This window comes from Psammomys obesus, unplaced genomic scaffold (genome assembly GCF_907164565.1).
Source record: "Psammomys obesus unplaced genomic scaffold, mPsaObe1.curated_primary_1811, whole genome shotgun sequence".
NCBI classification, from domain to species: domain Eukaryota; kingdom Metazoa; phylum Chordata; class Mammalia; order Rodentia; family Muridae; genus Psammomys; species Psammomys obesus.
Genome location: NW_026596120.1, coordinates 5,966,386 through 5,987,767, shown reverse-complemented (window position 1 = coordinate 5,987,767; position 21,382 = coordinate 5,966,386). Strand labels below are relative to the sequence as shown.

General features: G+C 41.9%; 1 protein-coding gene across 5 annotated transcripts in view; it reads left to right on the top strand.

Moving 5' to 3' along the window:
* Pls1 (plastin 1) overlaps window positions 1–21,382 on the top strand; it is an 87,712-nt gene that overhangs the window by 30,298 nt on the left and 36,032 nt on the right. For all 5 annotated transcript variants that reach the window (XM_055629776.1, XM_055629773.1, XM_055629777.1 and 2 more), the window contains exons 2-5: window positions 10,651–10,755; window positions 17,862–18,025; window positions 19,339–19,468; window positions 20,718–20,850. In XM_055629776.1, coding sequence (XP_055485751.1) covers window positions 10,686–10,755; window positions 17,862–18,025; window positions 19,339–19,468; window positions 20,718–20,850 — 497 coding nt within the window. In that variant the 5' untranslated portion in view covers window positions 10,651–10,685. The remainder of the gene's footprint in view (window positions 1–10,650; window positions 10,756–17,861; window positions 18,026–19,338; window positions 19,469–20,717; window positions 20,851–21,382) is intronic.

The following is a 21,382-nucleotide window of genomic DNA, read 5'->3' as shown; positions in this document are numbered from 1 at the left end:
TATATGTATATGTATATGTATATGTATATGTATATGTATATGTATATATAAATCTATCCTGGAACTTACGATGTGGTCCAAGCTGTTCTGAAACTTGTGATCCTCTTGCCTCTGTCTCAGGAGTGTTGAGAAGGTTACAGATGTATAACTTTGCTCAGTTCATTACTCAATTCTTGTTATATATAATTAAAAAATGTTCTTTTGTTCTTAGAAAAAAAAAGGGGAGAATTTAGTTTTAAGTTGTTATTGATAAAGTAAAAAAGAATCGTGTACAGAATTGTTCTGTAAACCTCTGTGCGGAGTCATCTCATTTCACCGTTTGCACAAAGGAGGCTCAGATCTCACTCTTGAATATCATGTAGAAAGATGATTCCCTACTTCCCTTGAGAACCCACTGCATGACTTCATCACTCTTGGCCACCCAAGGATCATGTGGTTTATTGAAAGGAACACAGGACAAAGACTCAGGCACACTGGAAATCGTCCTAGCTTTGCCACTTACTAGCACCTGACCTGGTACAAATCAGGAATGAATAGGGCCCAGGAGTAGGTTCTATAGTATAATAGTAGTGGTATTTATTCCTGTCATATATATATTTATATATATTCTATATATACATAGAAATTGTAGTTCTGCCCTCCCTACAGGGATATGTGAGAATCAGATACAATAATACATGTGAAAATAACTTATAAATTAGTAAACACTTAAGCATGAGACTTAAATTTCCTCACTGATAAGCTTATTTTTTTTGAGACTGTATCTTAAGTCTTGTCTATCCTTGAACTCACTGTAGAGTTGAAGATGGCTTTGAACTCCTGATCCCATTTTTAGAACATGTGTGACACCACATCTATTGAAACTTATGCTTTCTTTTATAAACTTTGTTATCATTTTTAGCTAAGAAACAGGCGAAGAAACAGGCAAATGCAACCCATGGTGAAAGGGCAAAGAAGTTAGTAATCAAAATGGATTGAGAAGTGACAAAGATGCTAAGATTGTCAGACAGTGGTATCTAATGAATGATTGTTACTAGAAAAAGTTAGAGACATAGAAAATATCTCTGAAGACTCAAAAAGAAATGCTTAGAGCTAGAAGCTACTGCATCTCAGGTCAAGAACTATAGTGATGAGATTAGGGACAAATTGGCCATTATAGAAGGGAAGCTTAAGCAAAAGAAATTATTCACGTTGAAACAGAAAATAATTATAAGACACTTTAAAATTTGGGCCCAGGGGTCTTTTCTGAGACTGTTTCTCCAACCAAGGACCATGAATGGATATAACCTAGAACCGCTGCCCAGATATAGTCTATCACAGCTCAGTATCCAAGTGGGTTCCCTAGTTAGGGGAACAGGGACTGTCCCAGACATGAACTCAATGGCTGGCTCTGTTCCCCCCCCCCCCAGGGAGGAGCAGCCTTGCTAGGTCACAGGAGAGGACATTGTAGCCAGCCCTGAAGAAATCTGATAAGCTAGGGTCAGATGGAAGGGGAGGAGGACCTCCCCCATGATGGACTTAGAGAGGGGCGGGGAGGAGAAGCCATGTAGGAACACTGCTTACTGGCTTCCTCCTCTTAGCTTGCTCAGCCTGCTTTGGTATAGTACCCAGGACCACCAGCCCAAGGGTGGTACTGTCCACAATGAGCTGGGATCCCCCACATCAGTCATCAATCAAGATGCTGATAGGGGAAGTCCTCAGATTCACCTGAGTAAATGAAATGATCCATTATGTCTTGATTTCTCTGTTGGATAATGGGTAGGAATGACTTTGGAAGATATAAAATACTTGTTAAATGTAAAGTGCGGTCATTAATTCTTCTATTGTTGAGCTTCTAGAGAAGAGAAGCTTTAGAGTTCATAGTGAGGGCCGCTTCCTTTAGTTCTGCAGTAGCAAACAAGATGGATGCCTCATAGTTTGTGGGCAGGTCCCGAAAGGAAACTCTAAATCTGCTGTTTGGTAAAATCCTTCAGTGGAGGTATGTTGGTTGCTAAAAGAATAGTGTCATAAACATGTTAATTTATTGTGCGTTTTAGGAAAAGTGATAGTGGTTTGAGAGTTGTTAATTGTTCTTATGACATCCCTTTATAATTGATAATATATAAGAATGTATTAGGTAGTTGATAATATATATAAAATAAGGATATATTATATCATAACTATCATTAGTATATATAAAAATACAGTATTCATGTTTTATATCAATTATGCAGTATATAATATATTAATATATATTAAATCCTTATTATCCATAACCTTTAGAATCTTAGGATTTTATGTAGGTTTTTTTATGAATTCCTGAAAAAAAAACCATACAAATGCCCCATGAAAAATTCTCCCTTTCATTTTTAATAAGGATAATTAGAGTTGGATTCTGTGCTTGCAAAAATATCAACAGGGACAATTAGAGCTGAATCCTATGGTTGCAAATATATCATCTCAGGAATTCATCTCCTGAAAACATTTTTTAAGCGTAAAAAATGAAAAGCTTCACTTTGGAGCCAATGTGTGTTTTGAAGGTTAGAGTTCATGCCCTAATATGGCAGCCTTGGGCAGGACTGTCTGCTCACGTGGGTACCAGGTAGACTAAGGCTCATTTGCATTCCTTTTGAGTCCTGTAAATTCTGGGCTAGAACTGGGGAAGGATTCTAAGTCAGGAGGTAATACCCAGGTTATTTCAGAGTGTTCGTATGGGAATGGTGAGTCACCAGTTACAATTTCCTGTTTTCTGACAGCTATTTGGCGTGGTATTGAAGCATTCATTCTGAGGCATTTAACATTTATAGGCAATTACAATCTGGGCGATCACCTCCCCAGTGTATAATTTCCTGTGACTACACAATACATAAAACAGGAGCAAAGTACTTTTCGGAGACCAAAAAAAAAAAAAAAAAAAAAAAAAGTGTTGTAAAATAAGTCACATAATTTCCCCAAAGCCTAGTTAAATCTTTCCATCAAATTAATCAGTTTCTAGAAAGTGTGCACACAGGGAGCACACTTCAGTCGAATCGTTCTGCACGGTAAAGTTAGGTTCTAGGCCATCCTTGAGCAGGAAAGATCACAGGGAGCTTGTCTTGAGGTGTAGGCACGAAAGGAAAGACATATAGTGACCTCTGTGAACATGTGGGCGCTGGTGAGGTGGCTCAGCGGTTAAGAACACTGGCTTCTTGCTCTTTCAGAGGTCCTGAGTTCAATTCCCAGCATCCCCATGGCAGCTCACGATCATCTATAAAGGGATCTGATGCTCTCTTCTGGCATGTAGGTGCACGTGTAGACAAAGCACTCATACATTGAAAAAAAAAAACTATAAATAAAATAAATTTTAAGAAATGAAGGTAGTAAGTAATTGAGTTTAGTTAGACTTGACAGCCTCCTTGAGTACAGAGTCCAGCTTTTCTGCTTGCTGTACAGTTGCCTTAGCTGTGAAGTGGGAATTGGAATGCTATCAGTTTTATAGATTGTGAGACACACTGTCTGTGCAGCACCTAGGAGAGGGCTTGGTCTGCGGTGAACACTCAGGAGTGTTTGTTGTTAAAAGAGGGATAAAAGGTCTTCCTTGCCTTGTTTGGACTGCTGCCTTTGCGAGTGCCGTGGTTAGTGTTCTAGGGTAGCGAGTTTGTGGAAGATTTTTGTGAACCATATTTCCATAATCTTTAGATGTTTGTGACTAGGTACCAAGCAGTGATGGGCACGCTTTTAGGATGTCGTGCTTATATGTGCATGAGTCAAATTTAAAATGCCCTTGCTTTGTGCGAGCATAAGGACTGTGTGAAGATAAACGAGCCAGGGACAGAGATCATGGAACTACAGGGCTTATCTCCTTGTTACTCCTTGGCCGTGGGAATGGGGCCTGTGGCCGAGGGCCTCCATCCATGGAGTCAGACTGTCATCCACATGTGATGATGGAGACACTGAGGGGTACCCCAGCAGTGCCCCACAGCAGCACCTTCACAGCCCCACCGCAGAGTTCCCGGGGGCTGCTTGGGACTTGCTTTCTGTATCCTGTTTGTTCAGCCTTCCCTGGAGACGCACCTTCACCCATACCTTTGCAGTACAATCATTTTAGTTTTTGACACAATAAGCTTTGCTCTTTTTCTGTCCCTATCTTGTTGTTCTATCTACAATCAGAATACTTGGTATAAACAAGTAGGTTAAGTGTTTTCATCATCAGTAGATGAGGGGGCACAGGTGAAGCCAGCAGTCCTAGAGGTCATAGAAAATTCTTCCTCCTTTTTTTTTCCTCTTAGAAGAAATGAAGAGGAAAACTCTACCATTTGCAGGGAAATATATGGGACTGCAGATTGTTATCCCACTAAGCAAAATAAGCCAAACTCAGAAAAACAACGAAAAACATTTCTCTCTTGTGAAATCTAGATTAAAATTAAAAGATAAGAAAGTAAGTAAAAGAGGGAACTATTTGGTCAGACAAGGGGGGCCCAGCTAGCAGGAAGGAGGCTGTTGATGAACTTCACTGACTGGTTCCGAAGTGTCTAGCCCAGTCCGGCTCCTGGGGAGACAAAGATTGATCTGTCCCCTTTACCTGTGAGGAGCAAGCAATGAGGCTAACTAAGAAAGTGAGATAAGAATAAAAGACCAAAGTGAGATCGTTACATGTAACGTGTAAATTAATGTACATGAACAGAATAATCCACAAGAGCTGAGCAACTGACTCAAGGAAGGCACAGAGGCACTGAGTCCTGTGAGGAGGAGCTAGACGGGAGGGCGCAGAAAGGGCATTAATGTGGCAGTGCAGGTAGAGACAGGAGAGGAAAAGCCCCGCATGAAGCCAATGCTAGATGATGATGATGATGATGATGACGATGACGATGATGACGACGACGATGATGACAACGACGACTTGTTGTTGTTGTTTTTTTGCCTTGTGGGAATCTGTCAGGTTTCCACTTAGTGAATGGCAGTGAGTCAGTGTGGAATGGAGTGTCAGCCACCCCGCTTTGTGTACTGGCTTCATTCTTCAAAATGGTGCCAGATGTGTGTTCTCAAGGTCTGTAGTATTATCCACGTGAGGAGGCAATTCTAAAACAAGCAAAATAATTTCTTTTTAAAAAATAGTTTGGGGCTTGGCAAATCCAGTAAAATTGCATTTAAAAGGAGAGTTTCCATAGCAGCTCCTTATAGAACAAGAGAAAAGGCCAACCTCGATTCTTTCAGAGCTGAAGAGTTCTCAGGGAGGTTTTGAGCCTTTTAAATACCTGCTGTCTCGGTCCAAAGGACAGTTGTGCTGTTATGTAGCATAGGGAACTCGAATTTAACCAAATAAACAATACCCCAATTCCTACTTAGATGCAAGAGTTAGTAGACATTCCAATTAACCAGAGAAAAATCTGATTAAAAATAGCAAGTTGAAGGAGGCTGTGATTGTGGAGTTTTTACAAAATGAACGATGGAGCACCTGCTGTGAAATGCCGTAATGCCGTCCAGCAAGGAAACTGCGGGGAAGCAATAGACACGCGCAAGTACTTTCCCGGTTTGCCTTGAACTAGAACGGAAATCCTTCAGCTGCATTTTATGGCTTAGCGGCTTGTGTTTTCTTTTCACACGGCGGTGGATTCCGGTGACAATGAGATCTTTCAGCTTGCAATGGGCGCTGGAAATAGGAAATAGCAGGAAAAGGGAAGGGCTGTGGTGGGCGATAAGAGGGGTGGAGGAGGCCGCACAGTACCGGCAGGACTGCCCTGTCCGGCAGTACTGAAGTTCTCTGGACCCTGATTCTAGACTTTTCTCATAGACACCGGGAAGGGGCAGACACTACCGAACCTCACGTTCTTAGGGCAGCTTTGTCCTCCCACTTTCCCCATTGCTGTCGAACCTTTCCCAGGCACGTGGGGTCTGCCTTCGGTGTCTGTTGTCTTGGGGTCTCGTACAGGACAGGAGGCTCGCTGGCTCTGCCGCCGTTACTCATCCATCCTCGGGCGCTGTGGGAGTCTCGGCTCAGTCCAAGGCTCTTTTTGGTGGAGGTTCTCCGTTCTTCCTTGCTGCTAGATTCTCTTCCTTCCCCTCAAGGCATTATCTCGTTCTTTCTCTGCCTTCTCCATCTTGTCCTGCCTACCCAAACCCAGACCCTGAACGCCCAACCTCTTGCTAGGTGAATTCTTTCCAAGGGCAGAGGGGACCCCAGATTTCTTATGTGTTATGTGTTACTAGGACCCTAAGGGAAGGCATTGTTGTTGCTTTAAGGGAGGAGGGAGAAGACTAGGTGGAATATAATCGTTCACTTGCTGAAGAGTGAAGTACTCGCCGTTTTCCAAAGCTTTGGAAATTTCCCCAGTTCAAAGAGAGATGGCCGAGAGGCCGTCTTTATTTTTTGTTGATTGTTTTTAGATTTTGCCTGCTTTCTCTTGCCGTCTGCTTTTCCCGTCCTTCTCATTCTCCCCCTTTCCCTGTAGGGATAGAACCCAGAGCCTCGTGAGCACTAAGACTCTTCACATACCACAGTACTGTGCTGTACTCCGGCCAATTTCTTTCTCTCTGTGTGTTCATACCTATATATGTGTAGGTGCCCACGGGTGCATGTACTTGCAGAGGACAAAGGACAGTATCAAGAGTAATTCCTCAGGGGAATTCCCCTGAGGAGTTCCTCTGTGCCCTTGCGTGCATGTGAGTGTGTGTGTGTGTACATGCGAGCATTATGTGGAAGTCAGGTCAAAGGACAACTTAGGAGAGTTGGTTCTCTCCTTCCTCTTGAGTTCTAGAGATTGAACTCAGGTACTCATGCTTGCCAGGCAAGCACTTTACTTTACTGCCCAAGCTATCTGCCCAGCCCAATCTCTTTTCTTTCTTTCTTTTTCCCTTCCTTCCTTCCTTCCTTCCTTCCTTCCTTCCTTCCTTCCTTCCTTCCTTCCTTCCTTCCTTCCTTCCTTCCTTCCTTCCTATGTATGTATTATTTTGGTTTTTCAAGACAGGGATTTCTCTATGTAGCCTTGGCTGTCCTGAACTCAACTTGTAGACCAGGCAGCCCTCAAACTCACAGAGATCCTCCTGCCTCTGCCTCCTGGAGTGCTGGGATTACAGGTGTGAGCCGCCACACCTGCACTAGCCCCATTTCTTTAATTAGTAGTTTGTTACTTTGGTTTAAGAAATATCTTTTTCTGTATTAGAATTTTTTTAACATTATGAATTATTTTTTTTTTAAGCCTGGAAATACGAAGACACAGTGTAACTATGTCTTCGTACTAGCTTCTAAGTTCCCACATTGAACCCACATTAAACTTCTTGCCACAATCCCTGAAAACATATCTTTTTTAAAAAGTGTCCTTATACCCAGCCAGTCTTACCCTATGCTCTGACCCCTGCCTTCCTCGCCATGATAGCCTGGGCTTGTTCATAGTTCTCATGTGTTAGGCTCCACTACATGCCTACAGGATCATAAGCAACATTTACAGTATCTCATTTTTATGATTTATAATAAGTTGCATGCTGTGTGCAGCCTTTAGCAATTTACTTTTCCCCACTTAGATTCTTTGAGAAACAGACGGGATTCCTCTAGTGCTGTCTAAGTATTTACAGACGGAGCACTAATGTAACTGTATTAGTCACTTCTCTGGTGCTGTAACAAAATAGCTGACAGAGCAACGTAAGGAGGGAAGGGTGTGCTCTGGGTGACAGTGCAGGGAGACACAGTTCTTCCTACCAGGGGAGCCATGGTGGCAGGGCAGGAAGTGGCTGGTCACTGGGCATCCACAGTCAGGGAGGAGAGGGCGGACAGGAAGTGGGCCTGGGCTTTACAGTCTCAAGACAGGCTGCTTGCTTAACCTCTGTGGGCCCCACACTCACACCTGAAGGGAGTCTGCGTGGAACAGCAGTGCTGCCCGTAGAAGAACAGGTTAATACATGTGCCTGAGGAGCGCTGGATAATTCCAGGCCTGTTGAAAGCTCTTTGTAAACATTTGCCATTATGCTGTAGGTTTCTGTGGGTGGAAGGTGGACGAGGGAAAGGAGGGTTTGGAGGGTGGGTGAGGGAAAAGCTGGCCAAGCCGAGTCAGGGGGGAGTTTGAGATCTCTGAGTCTGAAGAGATGGAGGGAGGGGAAATAAGGCACCTGGGAGCCCAGGAAGTGACTGCATCTGAAGAAACAGTGGTGGTCTGTGACGGCTGGAGCCTTAGGGTTGGTAAAAGACATATAGTTTTTCTTGGTGTCAGGGCACTGGCATTTCGGGGCTATTTCTAATGCCCTTTCCCCTCAGACTGTCCAGTGACGCCCATTAGATCCTGCCAATCATATCAGGCGCTTTGACAAAGCCTTAAGAGACTCAAGGAAGTCGAATATTTGAGGGAGTATAAAGATTAGATTACATTTCAACGCAATGTGTTTCCTTTAGCTTTCAAATATATATTTGTTTGGGCCAGGAAGCACTTGAGGATTAGAGGTGGGTGGTGGTTTTAATCGGTAAAATAATGTTCAGCTTAAATCATAGGGGCTAAAAAAGTGTGAGAGAAATGGAGTGTTGGAATTATTGCAGACATTCCAGGGGGCAGGCCGAGGCCCATGGGACTGAACACAGAGTGCAGCACAGCCTGCTGGTTCACAGGTTTCAGGGGGGGCCTGGTGGCTCCTCTGAGTCGCTTTCAGGCAGTCATGCGTGTGTGCTTCAGCGCTGGGCTTTGATCCCGTGACGAGTCCCTCTTTTGTAAAGCTGCAGAGTGAATCCAAGTAACCGTGTGGTCAAGGGAATTTAGTAAAGTGAAAGCTTAATGGTCAAATGTAAGGAACTCTTTTGAGCAAATAGGATGACTCAGTTGTACTCTTATCTTCTCCGCTGATCTGAGTGCTTTCGATTAAAGAAACAACAACAGTGTGAGGGTGAATAGTGGGAAATATAATATTTAAAAACGTATCTAAATGCTCTAAATTGGGACTAATCTAGAAAAAAAATGTGAAGCACAGAAATCTATCCTTTTGAGAGAACATCAAACATTACATCACTGCAGTTTCAGTACGTGTGCTGCTGAAGCAGGCTCTGTGTTCATATCATAACAATTTTTGAGTGTTTCATACATTTGATATATTAAATTGCCAGTGATAAATTTCAGTGAATAAATGATTTTGATAATTGGTATGATTTTATGAAAATTTGGAGAGGTTGAAGCTCATAGGAATGAAGTTATATGTATAAAAGTATAAAAGCATTTGAAAATGGGCTTTCTACTTAATTTTAGTTTTTATTGCCCCATAAGAAACAAGTGTTTGCTTATTTCCTGTGGTACATATTAACTGCCTCTTAGAAGTACGTATACATGAGAGGAACGTAGAATAAGTTGTATTCATCTTCTATGCTGAATATAAAGTCACTAAGTCATCTAAGAATAGGGGTTGTGCATAATGGTATATGCCCATAATCTCAACGGTTAGGAGGACAGGGCATGATTATCTTGACTTTCAGGCTAGCCTGGGCTACATAGTAAGACCTTGTCTCAAAAACAACCAAAGTAACAATGTTGATCTGTTACATGTCAGAAGTCTTAAGCAAGTGAGTAACTTACACGCTTATATTTTTGTCATATGGAAACACATCGATATGAACAAGGATGTTCTTTGCAACGTTGTGTGTGAGAATTGGAAATCATATAAATACCCCACTTTGAGGGATTTACAGGATAAATTATGAGCTAGTACTATGTGGTCATTAAATGTGTTTTATTGATAAACACCATGAAAGAATAATAATAATAATAATAATAATAATAATAATAATAATATCCTAGTATGAGCACATTTTACTACCCCCCCCCACACACACACAGAGGTACCTATGTTTAGAAAGAGGATCTGAGAAAAGATAAAGGAGATATTAGGTGGTATTTCTGGACAGTAAGGTGAGTATAATTTGAGATATCTGTGTGTACTCTATACAATCAACACCATCTTTCTCTTTTATTTTTATTTCTTTATATGTGTGCTCCACTTGTCAACCAAACATGTGCAGTACTTGCAGAGGCCAGAAGAGGGTGTTAGATCCCTTGGCACTGCAGTTACAGGCTGATGTCAGCCGCTTGGTGTGGGTACTGAGAATTGAAATTAGGGCCTCTATGAGAACAGCAAACGCTCCTAACCACTGAGCCCACTTCTTATGGCTTAATTTTACACATTTCCCCCCCCCCCCTTTTAGTTTCTCTTCCCCGTTCTGAGAAGACCTCCACCCACCTGGAATTGCCCTCTCACAGGGAAGGGGGAAGAATGTGGCTATGGTTGGATTATTTTGAAGGTGAACATTTCAACCATAAATCCACCTCTGCATGAGTAGACACTGACCCGTTTTGTAGCCATTATGCGTATCATTAAGTTTTATTTTCTTTGTCCTTTACACTTGCAAATGCTGTGCTTCCCTGAAATTGAAATATAGTCAGCAAGAATATAAGTGAAAATCATACAGACTGTTGAGAAGGTTCGTGTTTTGTAGAAGCACAGGGTGTGGAAAACAACCTCCCCCAACACACACATACACACACACACACACACACGCACACACACAGAGTCTGTTATTGTTTCCTGATCTAGAAGTGTCACCAGGTGACCCCACTGTTTGTTCTTTGTCAGCCAGACCTTATAGGTGACATCTTGCAGAGACCATGCTATCTCTTTGCTGAGTGTTTCCTGAGAACTAATATTCTTTTTGTAATATGTTCTTTCTAGATATAAAGACCTGAATTAACCTTTCCTGGCTAAAGATGGAAAACAGCACCACGACCATTTCTCGGGAGGAGCTTGAGGAGCTCCAGGAAGCGTTTAATAAAATAGGTAAGGTCAAGGAGGCCTAACTGTGGTGCCTGCTTCTGCTTGCTGCCAGACTTCAGGGACGGGGCAGTGGCCCCTTTGCCTTCTGCTGCCATTCGGCTCTCCTCAAGGGCATTCCTTCCCCTTTTCTACCCATTTTCACTGTGTTCTTTCTGAAAGGTAAGCTGAAGACAGCCTGCATTGCTAGTTGAACTGGACTTTAGTTCTTGATCATTACCGCACAGAGGATAATCCAGGTTAATGAGTGACAGTGTAACTGAACACGCTTTCCGTGGCATCCTCATCACAGAAAAGAAAATAGAGACGCGCTTCCTTGTGTAGGATCTGACCCTCTGCCTTCCTAACAACAGGACTAAAGTCCTAACAACAGGACTTTCTGACTCAAGGCAAGACATTTCAAAAATACAGTCTTGTTTCACAGGCTGCGTGTGTCATTTTCCCTCCTATACATGATTTTTTAAAAGTCTTAGTGTTGTTTTCAAAGTCCGCACAGGTCTCCCTTTTCCTCTCTTGCTCTCTGAAGTCATCCCATGTTTTGTCTTTGACATTATCAGCTTAGCTGCTTTGTAGTGTTCTAAAAACATTTTCCTCCCTGTTTCTCTGTTTCACACTTTCCTCTCCAAAAACCCGGTAAAGAAGGAGAATAGAAACACCCCTTTCCTCCCTGCCTTTTTTTTTTTCTTTAGTTTGTACGTGTATGTGTGTAGAAAGTGAGCCCTGTGAAAGCTGAGCTTAGTGAACAGACACTGAGGCAGCAGCGAGCTCCGCATCTGGCCCCTTCCCTCAGCGCAGTTCCTAGGTCATGAAGCACTGAAGGAAAACAGGTCGGATGGAGGAGCAAGGACAGTCTGATCACGGGTGGTCTCACTCGGGTATCTCACAGCCTTCTGAACAATGACTAAAACCCACTGTCGGGCAACCCTTAGAGAGTAATAATAATTTTAAAAATACAGCTTGTCTTGTCTTTTTAAATCATCAGTTTGTAAAGAAGCACTTCTAAAAACCCTCTGGGCCTTTCTCCTCTGTGTGGAGTTGAAAGTGAAAGCGCTCCCATTTGTCTCAGTAACACTGTGTGAGCAGGGCATGATTTGCAGAAAGCTGTTAGCAGTTAATGTTCTAGAATATTGTATGCGGTGCTCGGCATGTTTCTTTTTTTCAAGCCAAGAATCGGGCAGTTCTTGAAATGTTCTCTCTTATTTTAGGCATCGAAAACCAGGTAATAAAAATGGGTCTGCCTGTTTGGCACTGCAGTCCTTTCACAAGGGCCCTTTAACGAAAGAAACCCATCCTGGGTCTCAGTAAAATTAGTTAGTAATCTATTTTCTTTGTCGAGCATGCCAACTTTGATCTTTCTGACTCATGGAAACACATTTTTTGCATTACTTAATTAATGGTATTCTGAATAGACAGTGCACTGATGGAATAATTTGACAGCAAGATAGTTTGCTCTGGGAGAGAACCGCTAACACCAGCAGAATATGTACTCGCTGGCTCTTTACAAGACAAACTGTGATTCATGAGCTCAGTAAGCAAAAACAACTCTTTCAGAGACTGAGAACAGACCCGCGCAGCCTTACTAGAGGGGGTATCTTGAGGGCACTGGGAAAAGTGGGCAGTTAAAAATGTCTGTCATTTTCTTTTTAAAACCGGGTTAAAATCCAACAGACCATCTTGACCACCTCGAGTGTATAGTTGAGTAGGGACTAGTCCATTCACTTTATTTAACACCAGAGTCTTCATCTTGCCATTCTAAAACCCCACATCTATTACACAGCAGCTCCCAGCTCCCAGCTCCCTCTCCTCCAGTCGCTAGAAACCACCATTGTCCTGTCTGCCTGATTCTTCCTCCTCTAGGTACCTTGCATAAATAGAATCACAGTATCTGTGGTTTGGGGACTGCTTTGTCACTTGGCATCAAACAATGCCTTTGGGATGTAGGATGTGTCACAACTGCCTTCCTTTTAGGCCTGGATAAAATTCTACTGTGCGTATAAACAGCAGCATCTTGCTTGCCCGCGCTCTCATCAGTAGCCCCCTGGGTTTCTGGTTACGTTGAATCACGCTGTTGCGCGCACAGGTGCACAAATGCCTGCCCAGGCCCCACCGTCAGTTCTGGGCGTACGCCCATAGGTGGGCTCACAGGGTCAGATTGCAGCCCCACCTTTAATTTTCTGGGGTCCAACCCAATATTTTTCACTGTGGATGTGCTGTTCTCGTCCCCACCAACATGGCACGCTTGTTCTCCATCTCACCGGCACTTGTTCTGTTGCTGTTCTTTAGTTTCGTGACAGGTTACAGGTATTATCTTCTAGTTTTGTACTTCCCAAACACAAATTTCTCACGGCAACTTGTCTGCTTTCTCGAGAGACATGTGTATTCAAGTCCCTCACCTACCTCAAGGTGTTTTTGCCTGTGTTTCCCTCCAACAGTTTCAGTCTGGGGTCTTACGTTAAGTCTGTGATCCATTTTGAATTGACTTTTGTGCAGGGTGAGTGATAATGATTCTGATGTTTTCCTTTCTTTTTGACATGGCGATGTTGTTTTCCCAGCAGCGTCTTAACACCAACGTTTTGTTTTTGTCACCATTGTCAAAGATTGGGCGGCTATAGACGTATGAGTTTGTTTCTGGGACTTGTATTTTCTTTCATTGGTCTATTGGTCTGTCTCTGTGCAGTGCCATGCTGTTTTGGTTGCTATGGCTCTGTAGGATAGTTTGGGCTGAGATGCTGTAAGGCCGCCAGTATTGTCCTTCGGTTTAGGATTGATTTGGACATTAAGAGTCTTTTGTGTTTCCATATGAATTCAAAGATTGTTCTTTTCTGCTTCTGTGAAGAATGTCATTGACTATGTAGATTGTTTTTGGAGGTTTAGCCATGTTTATAGTATTAATTCTGCCACGCATAAGCATGAGAGGTCTTTCCACCATCTAGTGTCTTCAGACTCATTCTTCATTGTTTTGAAGTTTTCTGCATAGAAGTCTTTTGTCTCCTTAGTTAGGTTTATTCCTAAGGTTTTTGTTTTTAAAGCTGTTATGAGATAACTGAGAAGTCCATTTGAACTACGTGTAGTTTCAAAACACTCTGTTATTTCTTTGTTGACTTAGTTTGGATGATGTACCTAAGGATGAGTGTTGACGTCTCCTACTGTTGTTGTATCAGGACATACTTGACTTTTTCCACTGTTAGTATCTGTGGTATAAGACTGGACACCCCATCCTTCAGTCTCTCTCCGTCTCTGTCGTGTTCTGTATATAATTATTTACATATTGGTGAACAGTTCCCTTTATTCATTTGTAGGCGTGGTCTTTCTCTGTTCTGACCAATTGAAATCTACTTTATCGGATATTGAAGTATCTATGCCAGCTTGTATTTGATTTCTTAAGTGTTTGATAGGTTACCATCCATCTTTTGTCTGACTATACATGCTTTTTTTTTGTCCAGTGAGCTATGATTTTTGGAAATAGAAAATAATTGGACTTTTTTTTTTTTTTTTAAAGAACCTGGTCAGCTAGACTGTGTTATTTTTTGGGGGGGGGAATTTAGAACCATTTCCATTAAGGTTATTATCTAAAGATGTTTGATAATTCTCATGAATTTGCCAGTTGTTTCTCAGGTTAACTGGATTCTTGCTCCCCCCCACACACCCCATCTTTCTCTGTCTCTCTACTACTGTTGTTAGGGATTCCCTGGCTTACTGTGCTGGAGACAGAGTCCTTCCTAGTTCTCCTTATTCATCCATCTTTCTCATTAAGTTACTCTTTCTGTTCTTTGTTTTTATTTTTGTTTTTCAAGACAGGGATTCTCTGTGTAGCATTGGCTGTCCTAGAACTTACTCTATAGACCAGGTTGGCCTTGAACCTAGAGATCTGCCTGCCTCTGCCTCTGCTTCCTGAGTGCTGGGATTAAAGGCGTTCCTGTGCCACCACCCCAGGCTCCTCTCTCCTCTCTTTACACTCTGTTCCTTTAAGCATTTTTTGCACTGCTGGCTTGATAGTCAGTGAACTCTTAGTTTGTTCTTGTCTTGAAAGGTCCTTGTTTCTGCATCACTTTTAAATGGTAGCTGTGCTGGGTTGCATCCTTGGTTGGCAGTTACTTGCTTTAAGGGCTTGAAATGTCACATTTTATGCTTTCTGTCTTTTAGGGGTACCAGTAAGAGATCTCATGTTTTTCTGATGTGTTTTCTTTCTAGACGAGTTGCCATTTTTTTCGTTACAGCTTTCAGTATTTTATTTTTGACATCTTGATAAAAATATATTAAGGAGATGTTCTTCTATCATCATGCTTGTTTGGGGGTTCTCAGTGTCTCCTGTGTTTGGATGACTTTCTGTAGACCTGGGGAATTGCTTGTTATAATTTGTTGAATGGATTCTCTCTATTTTTATCTGATCATCTTCTATTCTGTATATTATTAGGCTTAATCTTTTGGTCATATCATTCTCTCTGCACCACCCCCATTTGTTAATGTTTGACTATAATTACAACGTTGTTATCCATCCCTGATTTTCTGTCTTCTATGTGGTTGAATGTATTGACAATGGGTGCTTTTCACTCTGTGTGTGTGTGTGTGTGTGTGTGTGTGTGTGTGTGTGTTGTGTGTGTGTTCTGAGACAGGGTTCCTCTGTGTAATAGAGCCCTGTCTGTCCTAGACTCACTTTGTAGACCAGGCTGGCCTCAAACTCACAAAGATCAGCCATCCTCTGTCTCCTGAGTGCTGGGATTACAGGCATGTGCCACCATGCGTGGCCTCCACTGTATTTTTATTTGATTCTTAAAGTTTTTAATTTCCAGAATTTCTGTTCATTTAGCGCACCCCTAACCCTTTTTGCTGAGTTTCTTTTTCTTGTTCCCTTTTTTATGCATATTGTTGATTTACTCATAGTTTACTGACTTGGTCCTCAGTGTTGCTGGTTTTCTTCTCTATGTTCTGGATTGATTTTCTTCCTTCACCTGCTTGTTTGTAATCCTATTTGAGGTTATTGACCATTTTTACTAGTAAACTTAGGAGATGGTCATTCAGTATTAATTACTTTCATTTCAGTACCTTTGAATTCAGGACTTGGGGAGTTACAGTCTTTTGGAGATGCCATGTTGTGTTGATTGTGTGTGTCTGTGTCTTTATTGCTATGACACATCTGTTGGTTTGAATATCTTGTTCTCTTCTTTATTTTATACTGAGCATCATTCCCCTGAAGGCTTATCCTCCAGTGTCAGCAGAGAAAACAACAAAAACTATACTAAGTGGTAGACGATAAAGAGATACAGTTAAAGCTCAGCAGTGTGTCACCAAGAAGCAACACAGACACTGCCAAAACCAATGTGCCGTGCTGGATGACGTTAGTGAACCATTTAAATATGGAAACAGTAAATTAATGCGATAAGGGGGAAGAGGACTGGAAAAGGGGAAAACAGAACAGACAAAACAAGACTGAAGACAGAAGAGAGTGTTATAAAGGGGAAGAAGAAAGTACATGAGGCAAAAATAAAATAAACTGCGAAGGGCGAACATAAGCAAATGCAGGTGTGCTGCTTTGGCCCACAACCTCCTTTCGGTCAGTTGAGACCTCAGCTTCTGGGACAGCGCTGGCCACAGCTCTTCCCTTTTCACTGAAACCTCTGAGGAAACGGCCTCCCGGCACGCCCAAAGGTGTGTCCCAATTCTACATCTAGTTGAGTGGACATGAAGATGAGGCCTCACATCTGTGGTTCTCTGATGTAGAAGTTGGCAATCTGGTCTCTGAAAGTTAGCCACCATGAGATTCCGATTGAGGTGATGCCCTACCATAGCCAGAATGATCAAGTTGGCAACTCGATATGTTGCCGACGAAGCAGCATCATCTTATGCTGTCTTTGTTCTGAGTCCGGAAGTGCTCCCAGTCTCCCTGCCACCTGCCCAAGGCCATCTTAGTGATAACATGAAAACATTTAGAAGTTTATTTCCAAAAGTCAAAACATAGGGGTGAAATTTCTCGAACACCTAATCCCAAAATGCCATCAAACATGGCTAAACATATGTAATAGTATGATTAAGTACATAGCAATAAATTATCAACAAGTAAACTGTCACCAGATGAAATATAAAGAAAAATTATTATATATATTTTATATGCTGCAGATAGGTATTTTATAAAGAATGGGGGTCCTGCAGATTCATTTATAATTTTATCAACATGAAGCCCAGGTGGTTATTTCATCTTGACCTTTGCTGCTATTTTGCTTTTATCTATCTTAGTTTTCCCAGGTTTCTTTCTTGGAAACTTAGCCATTTGTCAAAACTGAGTTTTCTGTCAGAGCTCCGTTTGTACTGTACATTTAAAATACATGCATGGAACCCTAAGTCTATCAGATGAGCTCTGTTTAAACAGGAGTGTTTTGATTCAGTGTAAGGTACAGTGTGATGGCTTGAATAAGCTGTTCCCCACCATTTTGGGCATTTGAATACTTGGTACCCAGTTGATAGCACTGTCTGGGAAGGTTTAGGAGGTGTGGGCTTGCTAGACAACCTGTGTTGCTAGGGGTGGGCTTTGAGAGGTTAATAAGTCCGGCCAGTTTTAGTTCACTCTCTCTGCTACAGCTTCTGGTTCAGTCTGTGAGCCTTCGGCTTCTTGCTTCTTGCTTCTGGAGACTGTTAACCTTGTGGAACTCTAAGTACAAATAAACTCCTTCTCCTGTAAGTTGTCTTAGTCATGGTGTTTATCATAGCAACAGAAAAGTAACTAACACACACACACACACACTCTCTCTCTCTCTCTCTCTCTCTCTGTAATGTTCAGGTATAGGAATAAAGCAGTGGTCCTCAACCTTCCTACTCAACCTTCCTAATGCTGTGCCCCTTTAATACAGTTCCTCATGTATGGTGATTCCAACCACAAACTTATTTTGTTTCTACTTCATATCTATAATTTTGCTTCTATTATGAATACTGTATGAAAATGTAAACATCTGTATTTTTTGATGATTTTAGGTGACCCCTGTGAAAGGCTCATTGGACCTCCAAAGGGATTGCTACCCACAGTTTGAGAACTGCCAGAATTAAGGCTCCTACCGCTTATGAAACAAACGTTTAGAGATCTGCCTTTCCTGTACTTGACAGTTTACCACGTGTCTTTACAGATATTGACAACAGTGGGTATGTTAGTGACTATGAACTTCAGGACCTATTTAAGGAGGCAAGTCTTCCTCTTCCTGGGTACAAGGTGCGCGAGATTGTGGAGAAGATTTTAGTAGTTGCTGACAGCAACAAGGATGGCAAAATCAGTTTTGAAGAGTTTGTGTCAGTAAGTAATCCAATTCTTTTTTAGTTATTGATCATTTTGTTTCAAGTAGACCTTCAATAATGCCTTTGTTAGTTTTGTTATGAGCTAGCTGCAGAAGGCAGACAAAACACCGCTTTCAAGATGATAGTGATGATACTAATAACAAATATTATTGTGCACAAATTATAGAACAAATCATAGAACAAAGGAGAATATTGAATAGAAGACATTTCAGATAATAGTCATTCATGCCCTAAATTAACTGTACTTAAGGTGAGTATTATTGGCCGTTAGCATAAGCCTTTGTAGAATGTAAATTTTCTAGTTTTGTACTCTTTATCTATTAAGTACACATTTGAGCTCTAGGCATTGTGAATAATGTGATGAGCAGAAAAAGACATGGTGCTTGCTTTTGTGGTATGTGGATATGGCAGAATCATACCAGTGGCTAGAAATGCCAGCTATGGTGACTGCTATGGTCAGTCACGGGCCCCGTGAGCAGTTAAGATGGATGGAGCTGAGCTTGCAGGGAAGAATCCTTCATCTGTGAAGATGTGGATTGCAGACCTCTGAAGAAAGAATTAAATAGGAAGAGAGACGGGAGGACAAATAATGTGGGAAGCAGTTAGAGGTAACAGTGTGTCCCGAGACTCTGTGGAACTGGAAGTGCTGGATGGATCTTTCAAGCAACCGAAAGAGGAGGAGGATGGCGAGAACTGGGTAAGGTGAGAGATGTAGCTGGAGAAGCAAGGAACCAGCTCTTGGACCATGCTGAATTTTTGTTTTTAGCCTAACCACCAGGAAGTCACTGAAGTGGAAGAATGAAGTGATCTGATTAGATCTGCATTTAAAAAAAAAAAAATCATCACGGCTATTGCATGGAGAAATGATTTCCTTCAGCCTTGCTGGTCTCTGTAGAGCCCAGAGAATGAGTGGGAGAGGGATTTTTGTTAATCCTCTAGATGCTCCTACAAAAGCTGACTTACTTACTTGAATGTGTCTTTTTCTGGGGATGTTCAGGCAGGGACTTGTCTTCACTGAAGTATTTTAAAATCTTTATCAGGCAGTGATTTCTTGGGCTGGAGTATGAAAGATCTTGGCTAGTCAATATTTTCAGTGTATTCCGTTTCAGCTTTGTAGTGTGTTCTAGTTGTTGGGTTACAAACATTAGTCCATTTTGTGTAATTGGTGAAATGGCAGTTGTCTGTTTACACAAGTGTTAACTATGAGGACACCAGGTTCATACTTATGTCGGTGTCATTTCAGACAGATGCAAACACTGAACATCCTTCGTGCCACTAAAATGTCTCCATTTCACTTATATCCCATTCCAGCTAATGCAAGAGTTAAAAAGCAAAGACATCAGCAAAACATTCCGGAAAATAATTAACAAAAGGGAAGGGATCACTGCTATTGGGGGGACTTCGTCCATCTCCAGCGAGGGGACACAGCACTCCTACTCAGGTAATCTGCCTCTCTGAATCTGGCCTTTCAGTCACTGATTCATTTAGTGGAATGCCACATGGCATCCAGTCTGAGCTGCCGGTGTGATACATTCCGTTATTTTACATACAGCGGAGAGAGAAAAAAGCTGCAGACCTAATTATACTGTGGCATCGTATTTAAAAATATCTCAGGTTTAGCACTGCCAACATGAAAAATCCATAATTACTGAAAGTGGTATGTTCCTACTACATGTCAAATCGAAGGCCTTGAGAAGGAACCAGACACTGTTTGAATTTCAGCTCCGGATGGGTTTAATTACGTCTGGAGTATTTGTAAAGGGATTTGGGGGAAGTGATCTCTGAGGACCAAATCTAGGGCCTTAGGTATCCCAGCTGTACCCCAGCCTTAGTCATCACTTTTGAGTGGGGTTCTCCTTATGGTGACATGCTTGGCTTGTAGAGCTGCTCTAGGAACGAGGAGAGGTCTATTATATGGATTTTTTCCCCTTCCATTTTCTAAAAGTGGGCATAGGTGTTTCAGTTCTTGATCAAGCCACCAAGTGAGTAGAGGTTACATCACCTGATGTGCCCTGTCTAATTGGATCATTGGGTCATTTGCTCAGTTTGAAACCTAAAGTTACATTAACTCCCTTGATGAGCCTTGTGCAGGTTAGGAAGAGCCTTGTTCCAGAAATGTATCAACTTGTGTGTGTGTGCGTGCGCGTGCATATTTCTTGCATATGTTAACCATGTTCAGTACTGGGTTTCATTGTGATCTTTATAGACACATGTATAATGCATTTGGGCCACATTGTTCCTCTTCCACTCTTGCTGGGCACCTTCTTCCCAGCCCTAACTCAATACATAGTTTAGCCCCAGATCACCGCCGTCTTAATCTTTTTAGGTGACGGAGTTTATTTCCATGTATATTTTTCTTACCTTTCTCTCTGATTTAACAATCTATACGTAGGTGTGTATCTATATCTGACCTCTCTTGGTATGTTTCTAACTCACGCGATTTTAGAAGCCGTTCACATTTGGAAAGATTTTAATGCATCAAACCAAATGCATTTTATACTAATTAAGTTGCATACGTTCCTTCTTCTCTTCTCACATGTTGAGTAAAAAAGTGAGGCGAATCCCCCTTTTTCATGTTTAAAATCTCTGATTGCATCTCAGAAGTGCTTCAGCCGTGTTACTTAGTATCTTTTAATACAAATGAACAAGTTCGTTCTTGTAGTTTGCCTACTGAGACTTTCTGTTTTCAGAGGAAGAAAAAGTGGCTTTTGTTAACTGGATAAACAAAGCTCTGGAGAATGACCCTGACTGTAACCACCTTCTGCCCATGAACCCCAACGATGGCAGCCTTTTCAAGTCGCTTGCAGATGGCATCCTGCTTTGGTGAGCTGAACATAGGAGCTGCGCGCTCTCACCACTCTGGTGTTGCGCGTCCCCTGAAAACTGCAGTCCAGACTCCGTTTTCTTTCAGAGTTAGTCATGATTGTCTAGAAATTTAAGCACTGTGTCCCTTTCAGCATTTCCCATGCAGTATAACATTCTGTTTTATGGTGCCTTTGTATCTGTTATCATAATAATGCCAGGGAGCTTCTGAATCCTTTAATGTACTGTAAAATGTTGTCTTGGTTTTTCTTTTCACTTCCCCGTAAAAGAGTGCTGACTGGGGTAGGGGCATGAGGAGACGTAGGAGGAAGATACTCCTTCGTTAAACCTAAGTGAAACAGTATTTAATGTCAGCCTTGGCTCTTTTCAGTCTGTCTTGCACTGCATTGTAAACTTTCCAAGAGAGTGCATTTATCCTTGTCATGTTTACCACACATGTATAGTCACAGAGCACTTCTCTTGGAAAACATTTTAAATTTGATTTCTGTGTGTGTGTGTGTGTGTGTGTGTGTGTGTGTGTGTGTGTGTGTGT